This window comes from Protopterus annectens, chromosome 13.part0 (assembly GCF_019279795.1).
Source record: "Protopterus annectens isolate FY-2018-M chromosome 13.part0, PAN1.0, whole genome shotgun sequence".
Lineage (NCBI taxonomy): Eukaryota > Metazoa > Chordata > Ceratodontiformes > Protopteridae > Protopterus > Protopterus annectens.
Window position 1 is genome coordinate 114,827,604 of NC_056747.1, and position 21,501 is coordinate 114,849,104.

General features: G+C 43.3%; 1 protein-coding gene across 1 annotated transcript in view; it reads right to left on the bottom strand.

Moving 5' to 3' along the window:
* NDUFA7 (NADH:ubiquinone oxidoreductase subunit A7) overlaps positions 1-21,501 on the bottom strand; it is a 138,441-nt gene that overhangs the window by 62,448 nt on the left and 54,492 nt on the right. The window contains exon 2 of the mRNA XM_044090685.1: positions 2,487-2,536. Within this exon, the coding sequence (XP_043946620.1) occupies positions 2,487-2,536 (50 nt within the window). The remainder of the gene's footprint in view (positions 1-2,486; positions 2,537-21,501) is intronic.

Below are 21,501 nucleotides of genomic sequence, written 5' to 3' on the forward strand. Positions count from 1 at the left end.
TTACTACAGGATATGTACCCAAAGAGTGGCATACAGCAACAGTGGTCCCTCTCCACAAAGGTGGTGCCTCAACGGATCCTGGAAACTATCGCCCCATAAGCCTGACTAGCTTGGTCTGCAAAGCTATGGAAGGATCATCATGGACCTCATAAATAAAGATATTGAGGACCTACAGAAACTGGATCCTACCCAGTTTGGCTTTGCTAAGGGCAGATCCTGCCTCTTAAATCTGGTTGATTTCTTTGAAACAGTCACTAAGGCTGAGGGGAAGGTGGTCCACACAGCCTACCTGGACCTCGCAAAAGCCTTCGATACAATACCCCACTCTGGCATTATAGATAAGCTTAAATATAAACCCCTATGTCACTAGATGGGTTGCAAACTGGCTCAAGGACAGAACCCACATGGTTAGAATTGCTGGAGCCATGTCAGACTCCAAACCAGTTACAAGTGGCGTCCCACAAGGCTCAGTCCTGGGACCTCTCTTGTTCGGTATATATTTCTCAGAGGTACAGGCCAACATGGAAGGACTGTGGCTGACCAAGTTTGCAGAGGACTGCAAACTGGGCGCCATAATCGACACTCCAGCCGACACAAGCATCCTCCAAAAGGGCCTCATACAAACAGACAACTGGTGCCAGAGCCATGGCCTCAAGCTAAACGCCAAAAAGTGTATAGTCATCCCCTTTGGCAAAAACAAAGTGCCCACAAATTACCACATAGGTGGTAATCCATTAAGTACAGAAGAAGTAATTAGGGACTTGGGGACCCAAGTTGATAGCAATCTCTCATTTGGCAACCACGTGGCCAAAGTGGTTAGAAAAACATTTTATATAGCCCACCTAATCATGAAGGGATTCACATCTAGATTAGGGGAGGTCATCGTGCCTCTTTACTCATCCCTCATCAGGCCCATAATTGAGTACAATGCCCCTTTTGGGATGTACCTTACCAGACACCTGCAGCAACTGGAAAGACCCCAAAAGTACCTCACCAAGAGGATCAAAGGGCTCAAACAGATGCCATATGCTGCCCGGTTAAAGAAACTCCAGCTGTACTCAGTGGCATACCGCCTGCTCACAGGCGATCTGTGCCTGACGTATAAAGCCATGTCCAACCCGGAATTAATGGACATGCTGCACCTCAGAAAATCCAAATCCCATCGAGCTCGTGCTCGAGACTTGAACCTCAGCACTGAAATAAATAGGACATGCTGGAGGGACAGATTCATAACCCAGAGGCTCCCTTCACTCTGGAATAAAATCCCAGTCCAGGTTAGGCAGAGTCCCTCATTGACTCTCTTCAAGAGGAATCTTGATGAGTGGATGGGAGATCGTAGGTTTACCCCGGGTATCACTTCGGTGTCACTGTTAGACAGAGGCACAGTATACTAACCTCGAAAAAGGGCATAGCAAAATTATTTTAAAATGGGTGGCGAAAGCCAAACACACTCTGGCTAGGCTTATAAATGCCCTAGGGCAGATAGCCTAGTATGAACATATGAACCTATAAATGAACCACCTTACTGGCAGCTGTGACATAGAACGTTTTGCTGCCTTTCTTTAAAGTTGCAGAACTGGCTAAAGCCACTTTCCTTCTCTGACTAAAGTTTGGAAACAGTGGAGGTGAAGAACTACTAATGTCTTCTGTTGATCTGAAAAGATGGTTGCACAGGCAAGTACAGAGTTTCTACCAAAGTCGTGACTTGAGTGCTTATCCCAGAAACGGCAACCTGTTATGCGAGCCTTCCTCCGCCAGACTACAATCATGCCCAGGCTACTTTCATTTATTTTCCCCAGTTTCTTAGACGTTTATTTTTTTCCTCCAGGAAGAGGCTGAAGTGATGCCTGGTGCCCTACTTTAGTGTTACTGCTGAACATTGCTGTGATCTTCAATGGCCTTCTCAATAAAACAGTGGCAGCAAACTGAAATCTTCAGGCACTACCTACCCTTCCATAACCACACCCGTTAACCAGCTTTTAGAGAAACATAAGGCAAATGTTTACACAAAACAAAGCTCTACTTGCCACAGACATGAGATAAGAGCATAAGTAAACAGACAACAGTAGAAATGGAAGAAAAAAGTACACAGATGGAAAATAAAGGGAATGAGAATCTTCAGGACAGTAAACTTCTCAGAAACAGAGCATGCTGTCAAGCAACTTCTTTGAGTAGCAAAGACAAAAGATGGTGCCTGCTTGAAGCATACGTCTAGTACACATCAATACCGACTAGTGAAAGACATTGGTATTAGCCACTACTGCTAGGAAAAACCTTGCTGGATCCACTCTATGCCAGGTAAGCAAAACCTTACACTTTACTTATTGTACAGTATGTACTGGCCAAAGATGATAAAATTCTCTTACAGACAAAAGAACTGCATATAACACATTTTCATACACAGAATACAAACAATAAAACAAATTTCATCTATGTTAAGATTTTTTTTTTTTTTTTTTTAGCATTAAGGTTAATTTTTTTTTTACCTTTTGGAAATTTCTGTATAACGAAGCTGTAGTTTTTCCTGCAGATTTTGCTGTAAAAGAAGGAAAAATCTGAATGCTGTCTTGTCTATAATTACAGATAAAAGTAGAGTGCATTCTAGTTATGGTATTCTTAAAAATAATGACACCTCATAATTACACTGAAAACAAACTGTTTAAAACCTCTGCTAGTCAGTAATGGTTGGGTTGCTTAGAGCTCATTTACCTACAGCAGTACCAGGCTCACCCCCTCCAGTTACCACTTACCCTTTTGGTCACAGCTCCTTGGAATATTGCAGGAAAAGTGGGTAATTTAATTAAGATTAGTCAGGGCACCTACTTTTGGAATGAAAGCCATGGTGCAGTGACAGCTCATCTGTAAAACACCAGGTACAGAGCGCCAACTAATATTCTTAACTTAGTATTTCCTGTTGACTAAAGTTTCCTTGCTTCTGCCACATACTTAATTGTCCACTATATATTAAAACAGGTTAAAAATAAGAGCCTACACTACTGCTGACTTTTAAAAGCAAAGATGGATTCATAAGTGCATCAAGATAAGCATTTTTTCTAACCAAAGCCATATATTATACTTGTAAACAGTGGTCCTACTGCTGGCTATTTTTTAAATGCATCTCGATGCTACATTTCTACGAATAGTGTCATACTGACTACCCTGACTTTCCTTATGGATTAAACAAGCATGGAAGGCCACCAGGGCACAAGGAGTGCGGAACACTACTCATACCAATTTCTCCCATCTTCCATTCTCCTGGCCTATTTACCTTGCCTATCTTAGCTAACCTTCTCTCACTCTAATCATATTACATAAATTATACTGAACAGCTCTTCTTCTGACCTTATTATATACATTACACTGAACAGCTCTACCTTCTTTTTACAATAGTCAGAACCACGAACAGTCCTATATTAACACCTGCCTTAACTGCATGCGATACACGACTCACGTGAGCTGCCTCTGACAGAAACCCTGTGCATAATTCTCCTGCTAAACAAAAGAACATAGCCTAAAGCCTCAAGAAAGCTCAGAGCCAAATAATGAAAGTTACTTCCTTTTCTAGTTGACATAATTCAGCAGTGTAACAAACTTACAACTTTAGGGCGCCAACATGCTGGAGGATGTAAAACTAATTCAGCTAAAACAATAATCCCGTGCTACATTATTTGATTAGATCTCTCTCTTAAAGTCACTCCTTTAAGGGAGTATTATGTAAAACTGAAAAAGTGATCAGAAGAACATCCTATAAATCATACTAAAACTTTTAGTGGTTGGGATAGCCTTGAAATGTTGCTACTGAAATGCCAGCCCTCTTAATGTATTAATTGTATAAGATTACCTTGATGATTCAGTGTATTCCTAACATTATATAACACTATGCGATATTGAATTTCTTCCTTTCTGCACATATATATATATATATATATATATATATACACACACACACATATATACATGCATATACACACACACACACACACATTGTGTCTGTGTGTATATAAATGTAAGCATATATATACACACACACACACACACACACACACACACACACACACACACACACACACACACACACACACACACACGTATATATATTATATACATTACATAAAAATTCTTAAAGTTGCTCCTCTACTCTAATCGGCACAAGCTGTCATCCTGTAATCTTTACTTAGTGTAAGTAATTTTTCATCATTTGCTTGCCTCAGTTTAGTAGAAATCTACTGATTGCTTCCTGCAGAATTCTCAGGTGTGGGCCTGCTCCATTTGCCCTCGCTGGAGTCAGACTCACTCCGCTCCCCTACACTACCTTCAATTCCCACCCACCCCCACTACAACTACATTTATTCAACACTAACTCCACCCCTATACCATATTTAACTAATCAAAACACAAGTCAACAAACCAATCATATTCCATCCATCACAAAGCCTCCTCTATTTTTTCTTTTCCAGTACTGTACTATTCCTAACATTCTATACATCCTCTCACTAATCATTTATCACCCACCTCTCCTATTTGCATACTCAATTCATATATCTTTCTACTGACACACCTGCACTAACACTTCACATTACACAAGAAGATGCTATAGCTTCAGCTATCTCCCTTTATACCACTCTTGAACCTCACTCTACTGACTTGACTATTCTAAATCTATTCACCTGCATCATACATTCACCCTTCTCTAGCTCCATCACAACCATTAAATATTTACATCTCAGTAACTATACTAAAGCCCCTTCCCCTTCACATTTTTTCCACTATCCACCTCCACAAATATAAACACATTGCCTCCCTTTCACTTCAAAAAAAGAGAAAGTTGCACCCACACCATCATTACAACCCAGAGGCCATAAACACAAGCCCCAAATTGCAAAGACCCTTCACAAAATCCCTCCACCTCCCAAACAAATTATCACTCTAGAACAACCCCCTTACTTCTAATGTTCATGTTATGTGTACCTGTAACAAGCTATTACAGCTTCATGTTTGGATAAGCCAGCATTCCCCTGACATCCTTATAATCAATGAAACATGGATGAAACAAAGATGAATACATTATTCCCCCAGGTTACAGAATACTTAGAAAAGACAGAATTCATAAAAAAGCAGGAAGAGTTGCAGCTTTTTTCAAAGATATCCTACACCTCCTCACCCTCTCTCTCCCAGTGTCCCTCAAACTAAACCACTGCAAATCTCTATCACTGACATTTACATTCCCCTGGTAATATCAATACAATGGAAACATTCCTATTCTAGACCACTTCCAATATTTCCCATGAGAAACTAATCTTAAGTGATTTTAACACTGACTGTAATTCCATTCACTCTGACAAATCATCAATGCCGTCAACCTTTATGGCCTTAATCACCCCCCCCCATCCATTATTCTAACAATTTGAATAAAGGGTCTACCATTGACTGGATCCTCACTTCTCCCAGTTCTATCTCCACCTTTGACATGCCCTCTAATGCCTTAAGTGACCACATCCCCACCTTCCTACCCAGGTTACAACACTCCATCCCCTAAAATCATCACATATTTGAAGTGTGCAACCTCACCCATTTTCAAGTACATTTTATTGCCAACTTAAAACTGGAACCACCTAAAAACAAATACCTCAAATGACACCATTAGCAACTTTAAACAAAACTTTCCCAGACATCCTAAATCATAAACATGTTTCCTTCTAGGTGGAGAAATGCCTCAAGTCCATTCCTGCCCTATTGCTAACCAAAAATACAAAGTCTGTCGTGAATCAGAAAAAACAAGCCTGGAAAACCTGAAATAAAAACAAAACCCAGTCTAATCTACAAACCTACACATATTTCAGAAACCACTCTAAATATCTTATCCAGGCAGACAAAAAAATAAATTAGTATTCTAACCTACAAACTCTCAACCTCAAACCCTAAACCCCTTTGGACTACCATAAACAAACTACTACATTCAACTTGATCTGCTTAGTCAGAGCCCAAAATAAGCAACTCACCTAATACTAAACCCACTCAGAATTTCCAACTCTCACTTCATACAATCTATCACATCCTTAATAAATTAACACGCTCCCCTTACTCACTAACCCTCAGCTGATACCATCTCCAAAGCAAACACCTTCCCTTTCCCACCCGTACTTACCTCCATCCTACCACAAAACACTAACATATGCGAGAGATGCAATTATACAGTCAAACTGGAGGCTAAGCTGTCTCCACCAAAGACTGGAACAGACAGTCAAGAGGAGAAGGTCAACACTTGCACCACACCTCCAGCCACACAGACCTACTAAACCAGCACTGGCAAAAAATACACAAATACACAAAACCATACTCTGAAGCTCTAAATAAAAACCTGCAAAAGCATCAGAGATCTCCAAAGCAGACACCCAAACAACCTGCACCTCCTGTCACAAACCAGACAACACATAAAACACAAAATCAGTGTGCCGCACAATCACAGCCCTTACGGCGAAATAACATACCTAACACACTAGTAATAGGTGACTCTAGTCAGGCACACTGATGTCCCACTCACTAGGCTGGACAAGCAGAAGGTTACTGTTAGCTGCCTGTCAGGAGCCAGAATCCGCCACATAACACAAGCACTCAGGTCAATCCAGAACAAGTACAAATATGACTCTGTCATTGTTCATGTTGGTGTGAATGACCCGAAATGTACATCTCCCTGGACTACATGAAAAGAGACCTGGAAGAGCTCTCTGATCATGTAGCCCAGGCTGGTATGACCCTGACCCTGAGTAGAGTCCTGCCCTCATCAAGAATGATACCTTAGTATAAAGAAAAAAATGATCAATTTCAACAATTGGCTAAACTTCTGGTGTCATTCAAAGGGGATCCAGTGTCTGTCAGCTTGGGATGACATGCTCGACAAGCCACATTGCTTCACAAGAGACAGCTTGCACCAGTCACTCCTAGGCTTTCGAATACTGGCCAAGGCTCTTGCTGCCCCCATAGTGCTTTTTTTAGGCAAGGCTCAAAAAGTCAAGCCCACCTCCGTAAACAGCACAATTAACAAAAAACTGAGGGTTATGCTACTCAGTGTCAGGAGTTTAAATCTCAAAATGCACATACTTTAAGCACTCCTCAGTATGGAGAACGTCATCTGTGCAGTAACTGAAACCTGGTTCAAGGCTCCAGAGAGCACCCCAGCACTACTGGGCTACAACTCGTACCACATGTTTTGGCCACAGAACACGGACCGAAACACAAAAGGGGGAGGTGTATCCATATTCATCAAGGATACCTACACCTCCATTGTGGCGCAGCATACCACCTCTGAGATCATCCATGTGCAACTAACATCGGGCAAATATGCAATGCAAATTGTGGCCTGCTACAGATCACCCTCCATAACCCAGGACCACCACTCCACCTTTCTGGAGACACTGGAAAACATGAAGGTCCTACCGAATACCCTGATATTGGGCGATTTCAATTACCCTACCATTAACTGGGAAAACTACTCTAGTACAAACTCCCAGGCCCAGCGCTTCCTGGAATTCATCATCAACTCAAATGCCCTAGATCAGCTGGTAAACTCCCCTACCAGAGGTGAAAACATATTGGACATGGTCATCACAAACATGGGCGACAGGTGTTCCATACCAGAAGTCAACCAGTCACTGGTTAGATCAGACCATAAACTAATCACTCTGGATGTCCACACCCCGCCACCACCCCCAACTAAGGTAACCACAGTAAAAAACTTTTCTAAAGCAAACTTCAACCTTACTTAAGATAGAGGCGGTAAGTTTCACAGCCCCCACGCTAAAGGGCAACGTTGCCCAGGATGCAGAAACCTTTACAAATGTACTCTATGAGCACCTACAAGGATGCATGGACCGTGCCATCCCTAGCAAAACCAAGACTCACTCCTCCAAGAGGAGGAAACCAGTCTGGTGGACCCCCGCCATAAACAGGCTATACAATAGAAGGAGGAAACTAGTTCAGAAAAAAAAAAACAAATCCCAAGAAGAAAAGACATCCCCGATCAGTATCAGTAACTAAGGTTCCTCATAAAATCATCCAAGGCTAACTTCAAAAGAAAAATAGCCAAGGATTCAAAAGATAACCACAAAGCCTTCTTTAGCTATGTTAAGAGTCTAAGTGGCAACTTGCAGATATGCACTGAACTAGTGCAAAAAAGCACAAAATATACTGAACCTACTGATATTGCCAACATCCTGGCAGATAGATTCAGTGCAAACTTCACCCCCCTCTCACCCATAAAAAGAGCCCACAACAATTCCGGAAAAGTGTAGTGTCCCAGAAATCACAGACGCACAGGTGAAAATAGCTCTTTCAAAAGCCAAAAAACACAGTGTCAATGGGGCCAGATGGTGTCCCAGGCTGAGTCTTGCACGAACTACAGAATGAACTAACCCCCCACCTAAACACGCTGTTCAATCTCAGCCTCTCCCACAGGCTATGTGCCCATAGAATGGCACACAGCAACAATTATTCTACTCCACAAAGGAGGGGCCACAACGGACCCTGGTAACTATCGTCCCATAAACCAAGCCTGACTAGCCTGGTCTGCAAGGATATGGAGCGCATCATCATGGAACTCATTAAGACACTGGGAACCTCCAAACACTTGACCCGACCCAGTTCGGCTTTAAGGGCAGATCATGCCTACTAAACCTGGTTGACTTCTTCAAGACAGTCACCAAGGCCATAGACGAGGGAAAGGTTGTTCACACAGCCTACCTTAATCTCGCCATGGCTTTCAACACCATTCCCCACTCGGGTATTACAGAAAAACTCACCAGCCTGAACATAAACCCCTACATCACGAGATGGGTTGCCAACTGGCTTACAGACAGAACTCACACGGTAAGAATAGCGGGCTCCAGGTCCGACTCTAAACCAGTCACAAGTGGTTTCCCGCAAGGCTCGGTCCTGGGACCCCCTACTGTTCGGCATATACTTCTCAGAAGAAGAGGCAAACACAGGAGGACTATGGCTAACCAAGTTCACCGATGACTGCAAACTAGAAGCCATAATTGACTCTCCGGCTGACACAGACATCCTCCAAAAGGGCCTTACCAAGACGGACACCTGGTGTCAAAGTCATGGCCTCAAGCTAAATGCCAAAAAATGCATAGTCATCCCGTTTGGGAAAAAGAAAACACCCACAAATTACCACGTAGGTGGCAGCCCCCTTAATACATAAGAGGTAATAAGAGATCTGGGGACCCAGGTAGATAGCAATCTCTCCTTTGACAATCATATTGCCAAAGTAGTTGGGAAATCCTTCTATGTGGCCCATCTAATTACTAAAGGGTTCGCATCTACAAATAAAGAGGTTATAGTGCCCCTCTACTCATCACTCAGATCCATCATAGAGTACAATGCCCCATTTGGGATGTACCTCACAAGACACTTCCAGCAGCTGGAGAGACCACAAATGTAAGTCACCAAGAGGATTACTGGCCTCAAACATATGTCCTATGCAGCCCGACTGAAAAAACTCCGTCTGTACTCAGTGTCATATCGCTTACTCAGAGGTGATCTCTGCCTGACCTACAAAGCCATGTCCAACTCAGAATTGATGGACGTGCTCCATCTAACGAAATCCAAGTCACTGCGAGCCATGCACTCTAGTGAGCTAAACCTCACTACAACAATAAACAGAACATGGTGGAGGGATAGATTCCTGTCAGAGACTCCCCATGCTTTGGAACAAAATTCCAAACTACATTAGGCAGAGCCCCTCACTAACACTCTTCAAGGGAAACCTTGACGAGTGGATGGGCAACAGAAAATACACCCCTGGGATCACTTCATTGGCTCTGTTTAACAGTGGATCAGTTAATTAAAACAATAGGGCGGCGAAGGCCGACACTCTGTCTAGGCTTATAAATGCCCTCTGGCAGATAGCCTAGTACCTACTATGAACCTATAAAAAAAAAACCTACTCAAAATGAAGAGTTTTGTGTCCCAGTACTTTGGAAAAATATGTTACATATTATCCCTATACAAAGGGGGCAACTCCACTGAACTGACTAACATTTGACCCATAGCCAAATCCTCTCCCCTTGCTAAACTACATGAGAAAATGCAGTTACAACTTAGCTTATACATCTCCGACAAACACCTTCTGTCCCTCACTCAAAATGGTTTTCAACCCTACCATGGCACGATTACAGCCTAATCTTCACTCACCCAATTAAACTTACCATTTGTCCATTATTCCTTTGCATCAGCCTTCTTTCTTGATCTTTCCAAAGCCTTAACACCATCTCTTATCCAATATTGCTACACAAACTTGCTATCATTGGCCTAAACAACTCCCATGTCCTGGTTCTAAAGCCATCAGTCCTGTTGACAAATGCTGTCAAATGCCAAATTGTCACTCAAGGTTCAGTTTTTGGCCACATACTTTAACATCTTTATTAATGAACTCACAACAAAACAGATAGGCCTCAATGGTCCAGTGAGCAGATGACCCCACCTAATTTGCCATTCTAACAACCTTGCCAAATTCAACTAATTACGGAGAAATCATTCACAGCAGACAAATCTTGGTTAGCCAACTCACAGCTACATCTTAACCCAAATAAAATTAAGTTCATCCTATTTACACCTAAAAACGCAATACCCCAAAAATCATCCTTTCAGAACTTCTTCTAACATTAGCAATGAACTTGTTTCCAAAACCAAAGTACTGGGTGTTTACACTGATGAAAATTTGAAAGGTGATCACACTCAAAATGTGGTGGAAAACATCCACAAAAAGCTTGGCAGCCTGTACAGAATCAGCCCATCCCTGACATACCCTGTCAGAAGGCACCTACTCTCTGCTCCCTCCTACCCACCCAAACTACAACAAAGTTACCACAAAATAGCTAGTCACTTCTAACCACCTACAACAAAACCATCACTGTCTTGTCTCTCAAGATACTTAACTGGTTAGAGATACCCCATTTCTTAGCAAAACAGCCAACTAACCTTCCTCCATAAATTTATATACACACCTAACAACTGTATCTCGAAATCCACTCATCCAACAATATTCACAATCGAGGCTATTACGATCTACAAATAAACTTACTATCCAAATCTAACAATGGCTCTAGGGATGCACTTCCCTCTAATTTCCCGGACAAAGCTTGGAACTCTATTCCAGTCTCTGTCAGACTAGAAGAAAAGCACAAAATCTTCAAATCCTTCATAAAACCTTACCTGGATAAATCTTGAATCTGCCTTTTCTCTTCCTCTGGATAGCAAACTAATAACTCTGCCTCTCTCTTCCTTTTCCCATATCTTGAACAAATTAAAACTACCTTGACTCATCACCCATTCTCTAAACAGCTCTCCAGTATGCAGATATTCCCTGAATAATTACTCCTTGCCTTTCTCTCATCCTCTCTCCCTTTCCATCTATACTGTATCTGCTTATAGTACTTAACTGTTCGTAATGTATTGCTCTACAAATGCAATACTCTTCTAGCAAATGTTACCTATATTACTAAATATTACCATCACCTTTTATTATTACTGGATACTCCTATATGCTGTGTTTTTCCTGGTAAACTGATCAACATGACCATTTACATGTACTGTCTCTTGTAGCATGATCAATGTTGTTACAATTGTGGAGCCTTTCTCCTGAAAAGGGGTCTTGCACACAGCTGGACTTCCTGGTTAAGAAATACAATAAAATAAATAATTTAGAAATTCTCCTGAAAGAAGAGACATTTAGCAAAAAAAGTGTCTTCTGAGAAAAGTATTCACATATGTGGAAGCTGCTAGTTCAAATGCAGATGTAAGATAAAGCTCAGAAGACTGTGCCCTTAAGAAAGCCTTTAAATATTATCATTAAAAATGCTAATAATGAAGAATTAAGGCCTTTATGAAAAGTTCAATATTGCTGCTAAGTGCACCATGTAGGACAATGACTTGAGTCCAGAATCAAACATTTGCACAAGATAGTCCAGTACTGATGGATATGGCAGCTGAGAAAATGTTCAGTTCCTTGACAGAGACACGGACAGAAAATGGATCCCTCTATCCTCAAGCGAGTATTAGTCTTTTGAAAAAGAAATATTCTGAACTGCTCTGTTAGAGAAATGACTGCTGGTCACTAATGGACCACGGAAAGCCTAATGAATTATCACAGAGAGTCTACATCTGGATGGATGAAACAGGGTTCTCCAAAAGATGAAGCAGATGAAAAGATGACATCTGGAGATGACAATACAGAGTAGAGAATTACCTTGGAAATGTGCTCTCTGGCCTTCTGGAAGATGGTCATCACTGCAGGAAAACCACAGGTTACACATTTCAGCTTCTTTAGTACAAAGTTAGAGGACAGTATCAAGGGGGTATGGATTCAAGAGAACTTGGGGATATGGATTGCCGACTTGGCACTAAAACACACCTGGACTGATGAAGTCCGGTTTGCGAGCATTGGTGCGGACATCATCATTACTTGCATCAGTAGTACTGACAGTAAGGGGGCAGACAGTGGAGGAAACATGGACACCAAAGTGTACAGTGCTCTTAACAGTACAGGCACTGACACAGATCCTGACATTATTACCAGTGCCAAATGGATCATGACTAGCATCCAAGACTGGCTCTCTAGAACTTGTGATATAAACTGAGGGTTGCTTTCCTCATTGGGCTTGATACCAAACAGAATTGGAGGGGAGGCACTGGAGTTTCCTCTAAGCCCCCAAGAGATTATTTAATGTTTGTTTACATTTGTTAACCAGAGTAGTGTGCGACTGGGTTGAAAAAAAAAAAAGTTTTCAGTAGAGACCCTGGGAGAAAAGCTCCACAACAAAAAGAACATTGAGGTACAAGCAGTAAACTTGGTTTAAGTAGTACATTGCTAACAATATCTAAATGAGCTTAAAAAAATTTTTTACAATTTACATCAGGCACATAAGTCATGCAGTTTTACAAGGCGAGTCACTTCTGAAAGACCAAAACTGGTCATATAATTTTATAAGTTAAGTCATCAGAAGGAACAAAGATTAATAAAGATAAGACCGACAGTGGGATAGCCCTATGTGAGATGAGCACTATTGGGGTTAATGTAGGAAAAAATAGGAAGATTAGTTGGGAGCAATACAGGGGCACAGCCAATTATTATTCAGTAGTCTTTCAATGTAGTTTTAATTGTGGACAGTTTAGGCTTTTTAGTTATCTGTTGAGGAAGGATGTTCCAATCTTTGGCTATTTTATGGGAGTAGAGGGAGTCTCCGTGACAGTTGTGAGACTGGGTTACTTTTAGCATTAATTTGTTGGATGACCTGAGGAGTCTACAGTTTGTGTTTGGCTGGACTAGGTTTGACAGAGCTGGGCAGTCGGTAGGGTTGAATATGATTTTATGGGCAAGTGAAAGTTGTTTTAGTAATAATAGGTTTGGAAGTTCGACAGTTGAGTGAGCAGTGCAGTGGTGTGTTCTTGGGGGTTGGTTGGTGACAAACTTAGCTATTCTGTTATAGCAGGAGTCTAGTTTATTTAGGTCAGTTTTTGATAGGTTAGTAAAGACCTCAGAGCAATATAGGAGGGTGGATAGCAAGTGGACAGTCTAGCTTGTTGTGCAAGGTAAGGTTTAACCCTGTATAGAGCACCTAGTTAATAGAGTGGATTTTTTTGATGGTCAGATAGATGTGTTTATCAAATTTTAGTGAGTCGTCTACATTTACCCCCGACAGCTTGGTCTGACTGGCGGGTTCAATTTTTGTACCGTTGTTAGATAGCATGGAGAGGGATTGGGTACTGGGTTTGGAAGATTTATTAGAGAACAGTTATGAGCTTGGTCTTATTTGGATTTAGCATGAGTTGGTGGCTGGTGAGGTACTTTTCAAAGTTTTGGAATGATGACTGCATTTTGTGTTGGAGCTCTTGTGGGAAGTGGGCTGAGCAGACAAGGGAAGAGTCCTCTGCATATTGGATGGCGGTGGCATGTTGGGTGGCAGTATATAGGTTGTTGGTAAATATTATGAAGAGGAGGGGCCCAAGCATGGAGCCTTGTGGTATACCCGTGGTGACTGGTAATAGTGGGGAGAGGCTGTTTGCCCATTTATTGGCCTGTTGACGGTCAGATAGATAACTGAAACCATGTTAGGGGTGTGGTACTGAGACTATAAGTGGCATGTTTGTTGAGGAGCAGCTGATGGGACACTGTCAAAAGCTTTTGACATATCTAAGAAAATGGATGAGACTAGTTGTCCATTTTTGAGGTGGTGAATGGTCTCTGTAGAGGTTATGAGGGCAAGTTAGTACTCTGTTTAGGTCTGAAGCCATACTGGGTGCTGGAGAGTAGGTTATTGGTAGTGAGGTGATTTATGAGTTGCTGGTGGATACATTTCTCTAGAATTTTGGCAAGGGGGGATAGAATGGCGATGGGACGGTAGTTAGTTAGGTCTCTAGATGGGCCACCCTTATGAAGGGGTATGATGAGAGATTTTCCATAATTTGGGAACGTATTGTTTGGAGGTAGAGCGGTTTATTAGAAATTATATGGGATAGGTGACAGATGGGGCAGCTAAGCAGCAGGTTTTAATTTACATAGGAGTTTTTTTAATGTAGGAAGTTGGAATGGGAATAACGGAGAAGGAGTATGCGTCAGGTGGGGGGGGTGACAGTGAGTGGTTGGGTTTTGTTGTCTAGGAGAGGAGAGAAGTGAGAGTTGATGAAGTGGGAATTGAATTGTGAGGCTAAGGGCACACAGGAGTTAGTAGTGACGGGGGCAGGGGTAGGGGTTAAGGAGGTGGTTGATATTCTGCCAGAATTTCTGTGGATTGTGCTGGTATTTTTGTTGGCAGGTGAGGAAATAGAAAAACATCATCAAGGATTAAAGAACCTTAGCATGGTTTCTAGATTGTCTGGAAAGGGCGAGATCGTTGTTATTTTTGGTCATATGATATACTGACCAGGCCTTACCTCTTTGTTTCATTAGTTGTTTTGTTTCTTTAGAAAGCCATGGTAGCAATTTGTTTTTTTTGACGAATTTTTCTGAGGGGAGCAAGATTATTCAGTATTTAAGGATTTAGTTATTGAAATATTCTACAGCCAAGTCTAGTTTCAGGTTTTTTAATGGGGGACCAATCGCTGTTTTGTAGTAGTAAATTGAAGGTGTCAGAGGAGAAATTTTTTTGTTATGGATGTATTTGTACAAGATGCTTGTTTGGATATGTGTGTTCTTCCTAACTAGAAATGTAGGGGCATGGTCACTTAGCGTGACTGGTAGACAGCTTGCCTGGTACCTGTGGTTTGGTTTGTTGATTAAAATCCAGTCTAGAAGTGATTTTTTATTGGCGTGCTTGTCGATGTGGGTGGGGTAGTTAATAATTTGGATGAAGTTGTACAAATTTATAAATGAGGTAGGGGAGCTGGAGGAGCAGAAGAACCAGTCTCGGTTGAAATCACCTAGAATAATGGTTTCTTGGGAGAGAGAAAAAGATGACCAGGATAGGAGGGATTCTATGTTGTGCAGGTTGTTGCCGAGTGGTAGTTAGATGGCTATGATGTTAATGGATTTGTGAGGATTAATTTGGAGGCGAGTGACGAGTTCAGCATGAGAGACATCTGGTGGGCAACAGTTTAGTGTTTGTAGATTAAGTGATTTTTTTTTAAACATAATTGCTACACCCCTACCACGTTTGTTTATCCTGTCTTATAATATTGTAACCATTTGTAGTAATTTCAGAGTCTTTGATGTGGGGCTTTAACCAAGTTTCAGTTATGACTGCAATGTCTGGGGAGCTTAAGCTCTTCTGCAAAATACATAGATCATGTTGAAGGGATAAATATGGATCACAGATAACATCACTTCTCTGGAATAATCTCTCTCTCCACATAAAGCAAAGTATTTTTCTTACTCTATTCAAGTGTAATCTGGGCAAATAGATGGGAAACTGCAAATTTACCCCAGTTTGACACCTATATCCCTTATGACTAGATGCAACATAGAAATGTCTACCCAGCTGTGGGCTATTTTTTCTTACAATATAAGTCTCTCTGCTTTTCCCGGTTAGGAGTCGCCACAGCGGAACTCCGGACCGCTAATGATTGGCAGTAATTTTTTACGGTGTCGAGTTGCCAGCCCGGCGCCCAACCTTCAAAGAAGGCATACTCACACACGCTCGCACCTACCTTAAGGTCTTCTAAATTCTGCATGTCCTCCCTGCGATCGAGTGACTCTGCACAGAAGGCGCTCCCAGCAGAGAATCGAACCGGAGAACCTCTTGCTGTGAGGCGACGATGCTAACCGCTACACCACCGTGGCCACTTCTATTTGTTCTTACAATACAAGGGCTAAAAACTTGTTGGGAATGTACAGCTAAGGTGCCAAGGATCCTCAAAGATCAGACTAGTAAATAACCACGGCCCTAAGAGGGCTGCTGCCACTCTATCATAGTCTACTTCAGGCATAGCAGGGGGAAGGGTAATTATAGGTATTGTAGGCTTTGAGTGCAAAATAAGGGAATACTCTATCGGCTTAAAAAGGAGACAAATATGAAATGCTTTGTGATTTGGAAATATTAATTTTTTTTTTTTTTTTTTTTTTAACAATGTTAACAGTAACTTTTTGTCCTACATTTTACATAATCCTAGGTTTAACCAGAGTAACTGTAAAGACAGAGAGTGTGCATAGCCGGCTTTAGGCACCGGTGAACCCTGAAGTCGCTGGGGGCAGTCAACCACATCAAGTTGTCTTAAAATAATATTTTATAACATGTCTGTTAAAAAGCAAAAGCTAGTACAGCAATCCTGTAAACTTACTAAACCAGGTGGGTAATAATAAGAAGTTATGTACCTACCATAACGTTCCATGTTAGTTGTCTTCTTCTCGCCTTCTTTCTTGCTGGATGAGTTCGGAGCCAATCCTCGGCTCCGACTCGGCCAATACTAAAGCTCGAGAGCTAATTCCACCGGCTCCAGGCTCCCCCATATCCCACAATGCTAGGCGGTAACTCCTCAGATCTCATTTGAAGCTAGGCCAAGCAAGAAAAAAGCTCCATAACATGGAGAAGGGTAACCCACCTCTATAGGGTGGACTGTGAGGTGACATAAACCTAACAGAGGAAATATAGAGGTGGTAAAGCGTGGGAGAAAAGGATTAGAAAAGGTCACAAAACAATCTCCTCTAGGTCTGTCCAGGCTAGGGGGAAGGAGGGTGGGACGCAAGAAAGAAGGCGAGAAGAAGACAACTAACATGGAACGTTATGGTAGGTACATAACTTCTAAATGTTAAGTTGTCTATCTCGCCTTCATTCTTGCTGGATGGGACCGCGTCCCTAGCACCTTGTCCTGGGTGGCCTATCGGAACAGACTCTTGAGAACAGTGGAACCAAAGTTGGCACGGTCTCTGGAGGCTATGTCCAACTTGTAATGAGAAATGAATGTATGAGGTGAAGCCCAAGTAGCTGCTGAACAAATAGAATCAATAAGAAGCCTATCTTGAAAGGCTATGGATGTGGCCAAGGCCCTTGTAGAGTGAGCTCTAGGCTTTGAGGGCAATTGTTGGTGTCTGATCTCATAAATAAAGGTAATCGTAGAAGTAAGCCATCTCGAAAGTGACACTTTAGAGACTGGAAGACCCATCTTGCCTTCCACATATGAAGCAAACAGTTGGTCTGTTTTTCTAAACTGTTTAGTCCCGTCGAAATAATACCTTAGTTGGCAATGAACATCTAAAGAGTGCAATTTTTGTTCTGACCTGTTGCCATAATCGGGGAAAAAAACTGGAAGATCAATAGTTTGATTCAGATTTGCTTGAGAGGCCACTTTGGGCAAAAAGGATGGATTGGTACGCAAGGATACTCTATCTTTGTGAAAAATTAGATACGGAGGACAACAGCATAGAGCATGAAGTTCCGAAACCCTTCTAGCCGAAGTGATGGCTATTAGAAAAAGCGTTTTCCAAGACAACAACTTCATAGAACATGAAGCTGCAGGTTCAAAGGGGGGTAGAATCAAAGATGCTAGAACCAAGTTTAGATCCCATGGAGGAGGTGGATCCTTGACAGGGGGCTTAAGAAGAAAAACTCCTTTCAAAAAGGCTTTACAGAGTTTGTGGGACATAATAGTAGACTCTGACACTCCCACATGAAAATTAGATATAGCCGCCAATTGAACCCTGATAGTAGAAGGAGAAGAGCCTGCTTGGAAAAGCTCAGCTAGGAAATCAAGAATGGACTGAATAGGTGCAGTAAAGGGGTCTATTTCCCTGGACACTGCCCATAAAGAGAAACGTTTCCATTTGCTGCTATAAATCTTCTGGGTAGAAGACTTATGAGAAGCTATCAAAATATCTCTGAGTGAGATATTAAGGGAAGCCTGGCTGAGGTTGGAATTGGAGGAACCACGCTGTGAGGTTCAGAGAAGAAAGGGATTGGTGTAGTTGACCCGATTGATGGATCAAGAGATCTGGAACTGGGTCCAGATGCCATGGTTGCGCCAAAAGGTAACGATGAAGAAAGGGAAACCAAACTTGTCGAGGCCAATAAGGGGCAATGAGGATCATTAAGGCCTTCAGAGCAATGGCTTTCCGAATCAGCTGAGGTATCAGTGGGAAGGGGGGAAAGGCATACAGAAGTCCCGGAGGCCAATCGTGAGCTAGAGCGTCTCTGATGGGATGACCTGGTAGGGGAAAGAGAGTGAAGAAATCTGCACACTTGCTGTTTTGGGGAGTGGCAAAAAGATCACAGTAAGGTTGGCCCCAAGTTCGAAAAACTCCTTCCAACACTGATTTCTTCAGAGACCACTCGTGAGGCATGAGTATTGCTCTGCTCAATCTGTCTGCTATCACATTGGACTTGCCGGGAATGTGCGTTGCTATCAGGAAGCGCTGAGAAGAGATCGCCCATTGCCACAGTGAGTGCTTCTCGACATAAATGGTAAGATTTGGTTCCGCCTTGCTTGTTGATGTACCACACTACGGACATATTGTCTGTCTGAATTGCTATAGTTCCCTTGGGAAGAGAGTCTTGAAGGGCTTGCAACGCTAGAAGCACTGCTCTCATCTCTGGAACATTTATGTGCAAGTGGCACTCGATCGGCTGCCACGTGCCCTGGACTGTCCTGCCCCGGTAATGCCCCCCCCCCACCCAATCAGGGAGGCGTCCGTTGTCAGAGTTGCAGCCGGGGGCAGGGGAATAATGTGCAAGTGGCACTCGATCGGCTGCCACGTGCCCTGGACTGTCCTGCCCCGGTAATGCCCCCCCCACCCAATCAGGGAGGCGTCCGTTGTCAGAGTTGCAGCCGGGGGCAGGGGAATGAAGGGTCTCCCTAGAAGAAGTTGGGGAGATGTGACCCACCAGAGAAGATGATTCCTGCACGACTGAGTTATGCTGATAGTGTGGGACACTGGTAGAAGTTGAAAGGACCACTGAGTGAAAAGCATCCACTGAAGAATCCTCATGTAAAAGCAGGCTAAGGGGAGGAGAGGAATAGCCGCCGCCATAATCCCTAGGACTTTCAACACCAGTCTGACTTTGACCTTGTTTTGTCGTAAGAGAAGAGAAACCTGCTTGTGAATGTCTGCTACTCTTTGTTCTGTGAGTCTGGCTGACAGACTGACTGTGTCTAATCTTGCGCCTACAAAGGTAATAGACTGACAAGGCGACAAGACAGACTTTTCGTAATTTACAGAGATGCCTAGAGTCTGACAGGTTCGTAAAGTGTAGTCTCTGGCTAAGAGAAGTAGATGCCTGGTGGTGGCAGTCAGGAGCCAGTCGTCTAAATACGGAAACACCTGGAATCCCTGGCCCCTCAAATGAGCGGCGACCACTGCCATGCATTTGGTGAACACTCGGGGTGCTGTAGTGAGACCAAAGGGCAGGGCCCTGAACTGAAAATGACTGGCCCCTAGCCTGAAGCGGAGAAATCTCCTGGATCGTCTGTTCATTTTGATGTGATAGTACGCATCCTGGAGATCTATGGAGCACATCCAGTTGTCCTGGCCCAGAAAGGGCAGGATGGACTGCAGCGTGACCATCCGAAATTTTGTTTTCTTGACAAACTTGTTCAAGTTGCTGAGATCCAAAATGGGTCTTCAGTCCCCTGTTTTCTTTGGAATCAAAAAGAATTTGGAGTAAATTCCGGATCCTCGTTGGTCTGCTGGAACTGGTTGAATGGCTCTTTTTGCTAGCAGCTTCGAAATCTCTAGTGCTGCTTGCTCCCTTTGACTGGGTGGAACGTCTGGAAGGGATTTTCCGGACTGTTTTGGGATGCGAATGAAAGGGATTCTGTAGCCTTCGGATATGATAGACTGTACCCACTTGTCTTGAGTAAGGGAAAGCCAGGCTTTGGGGTACAGAGATAATCTTCCCCCGACTGCCTCCGAAGGTGGACAGTCGGGCAACCCCTCAGGGGTGCTGAAAGGGTTTGTCAGAGAAGGTTTCTCGACTACCCTGATTCTGCGGGCCCCCTCTGCCTCTAGGACGGCGTCTATTATTATTGTTCCCCCCTCTGCCTCTAGAGGGGAAACGACTCTGTGTGTCTGGTAAGACTCCCTGTGGTTTGCGGAACCACATCTTCCCCCCTTCTGACCTTTGGGGTAAGGCCTAGAAGGGGTAGAAAAACGGACTCCGACAGCAGAAAGAGTCTTACCTTCTACCTCGCACCTTGTCAGAGTATCCTTCACTTGTGGACCAAAGAGAGATGATCCGTCAAAAGGGGAGTTAGTGAAGGATGCCTTGAAAGGGTCCGCAAAGCTACATAGCCGCATCCAGGCATGGCGGCGTAAAGCCACCCCTGTACCTGCGGCTCTGCTCGCTCCATCAGCCGCGTACGAAATCAGGCGCATGGAGGAGTTAACTACTGAATTAAGGGTAGCCAGCTGGGAGTTCATCCTATCTTGAAAACCCACAGCTGATGGGTCCTTCAACACTTCACTCATATCCTTGAGCAAGTCCCTCTGGAGACGAGTGAAATGACACAGGTAATTCAGCGAACGCATGGAGAAAGTCGCTGATGAAAACATCCGCTTACCGTACCTGTCCATGGTCCTAGATTCCTTATTAGGAGGATGAACAGGTACCGAAGGATCCGCTAATTCCTTCTTGGTGGCAGCAGCCACCACCATGGCATCCACAGAGACACCTTTGGACAAAAACTCCTTGTCTTTGGGGGCAGTGATAAATTTGGCCGGCCTCCTAGGGGTGGGTTCCACCGAGTCAGGAGCCGTCCAAGCCTTCCTCGCCACCACTTCCATGAGTGGGTCAAAGGGAGGGGACACCCAGGAGGTGGAAGGTCGAGAACCAAACGCCTCAAGGTACACTGATTCGTCCTCTGAAGGGTTAAGGGCTGGCCAATTCCCCCTCTGCTTCAGGATTTCTAGTATGTCTGCAAAGGAGACGTCTTCAGAGGGGGAACGAGGGGAACCCTCAGAATCTTCCAAATCAGTGTCAGAGGTGACAGACTCAGGTGAGTCAATGTGCTTCCTCTTGCACTGTCTCTTCCTAGGGGGTTCTTCTGCAAGATCAGGAGAGGCCTTGGAAGAGGAGG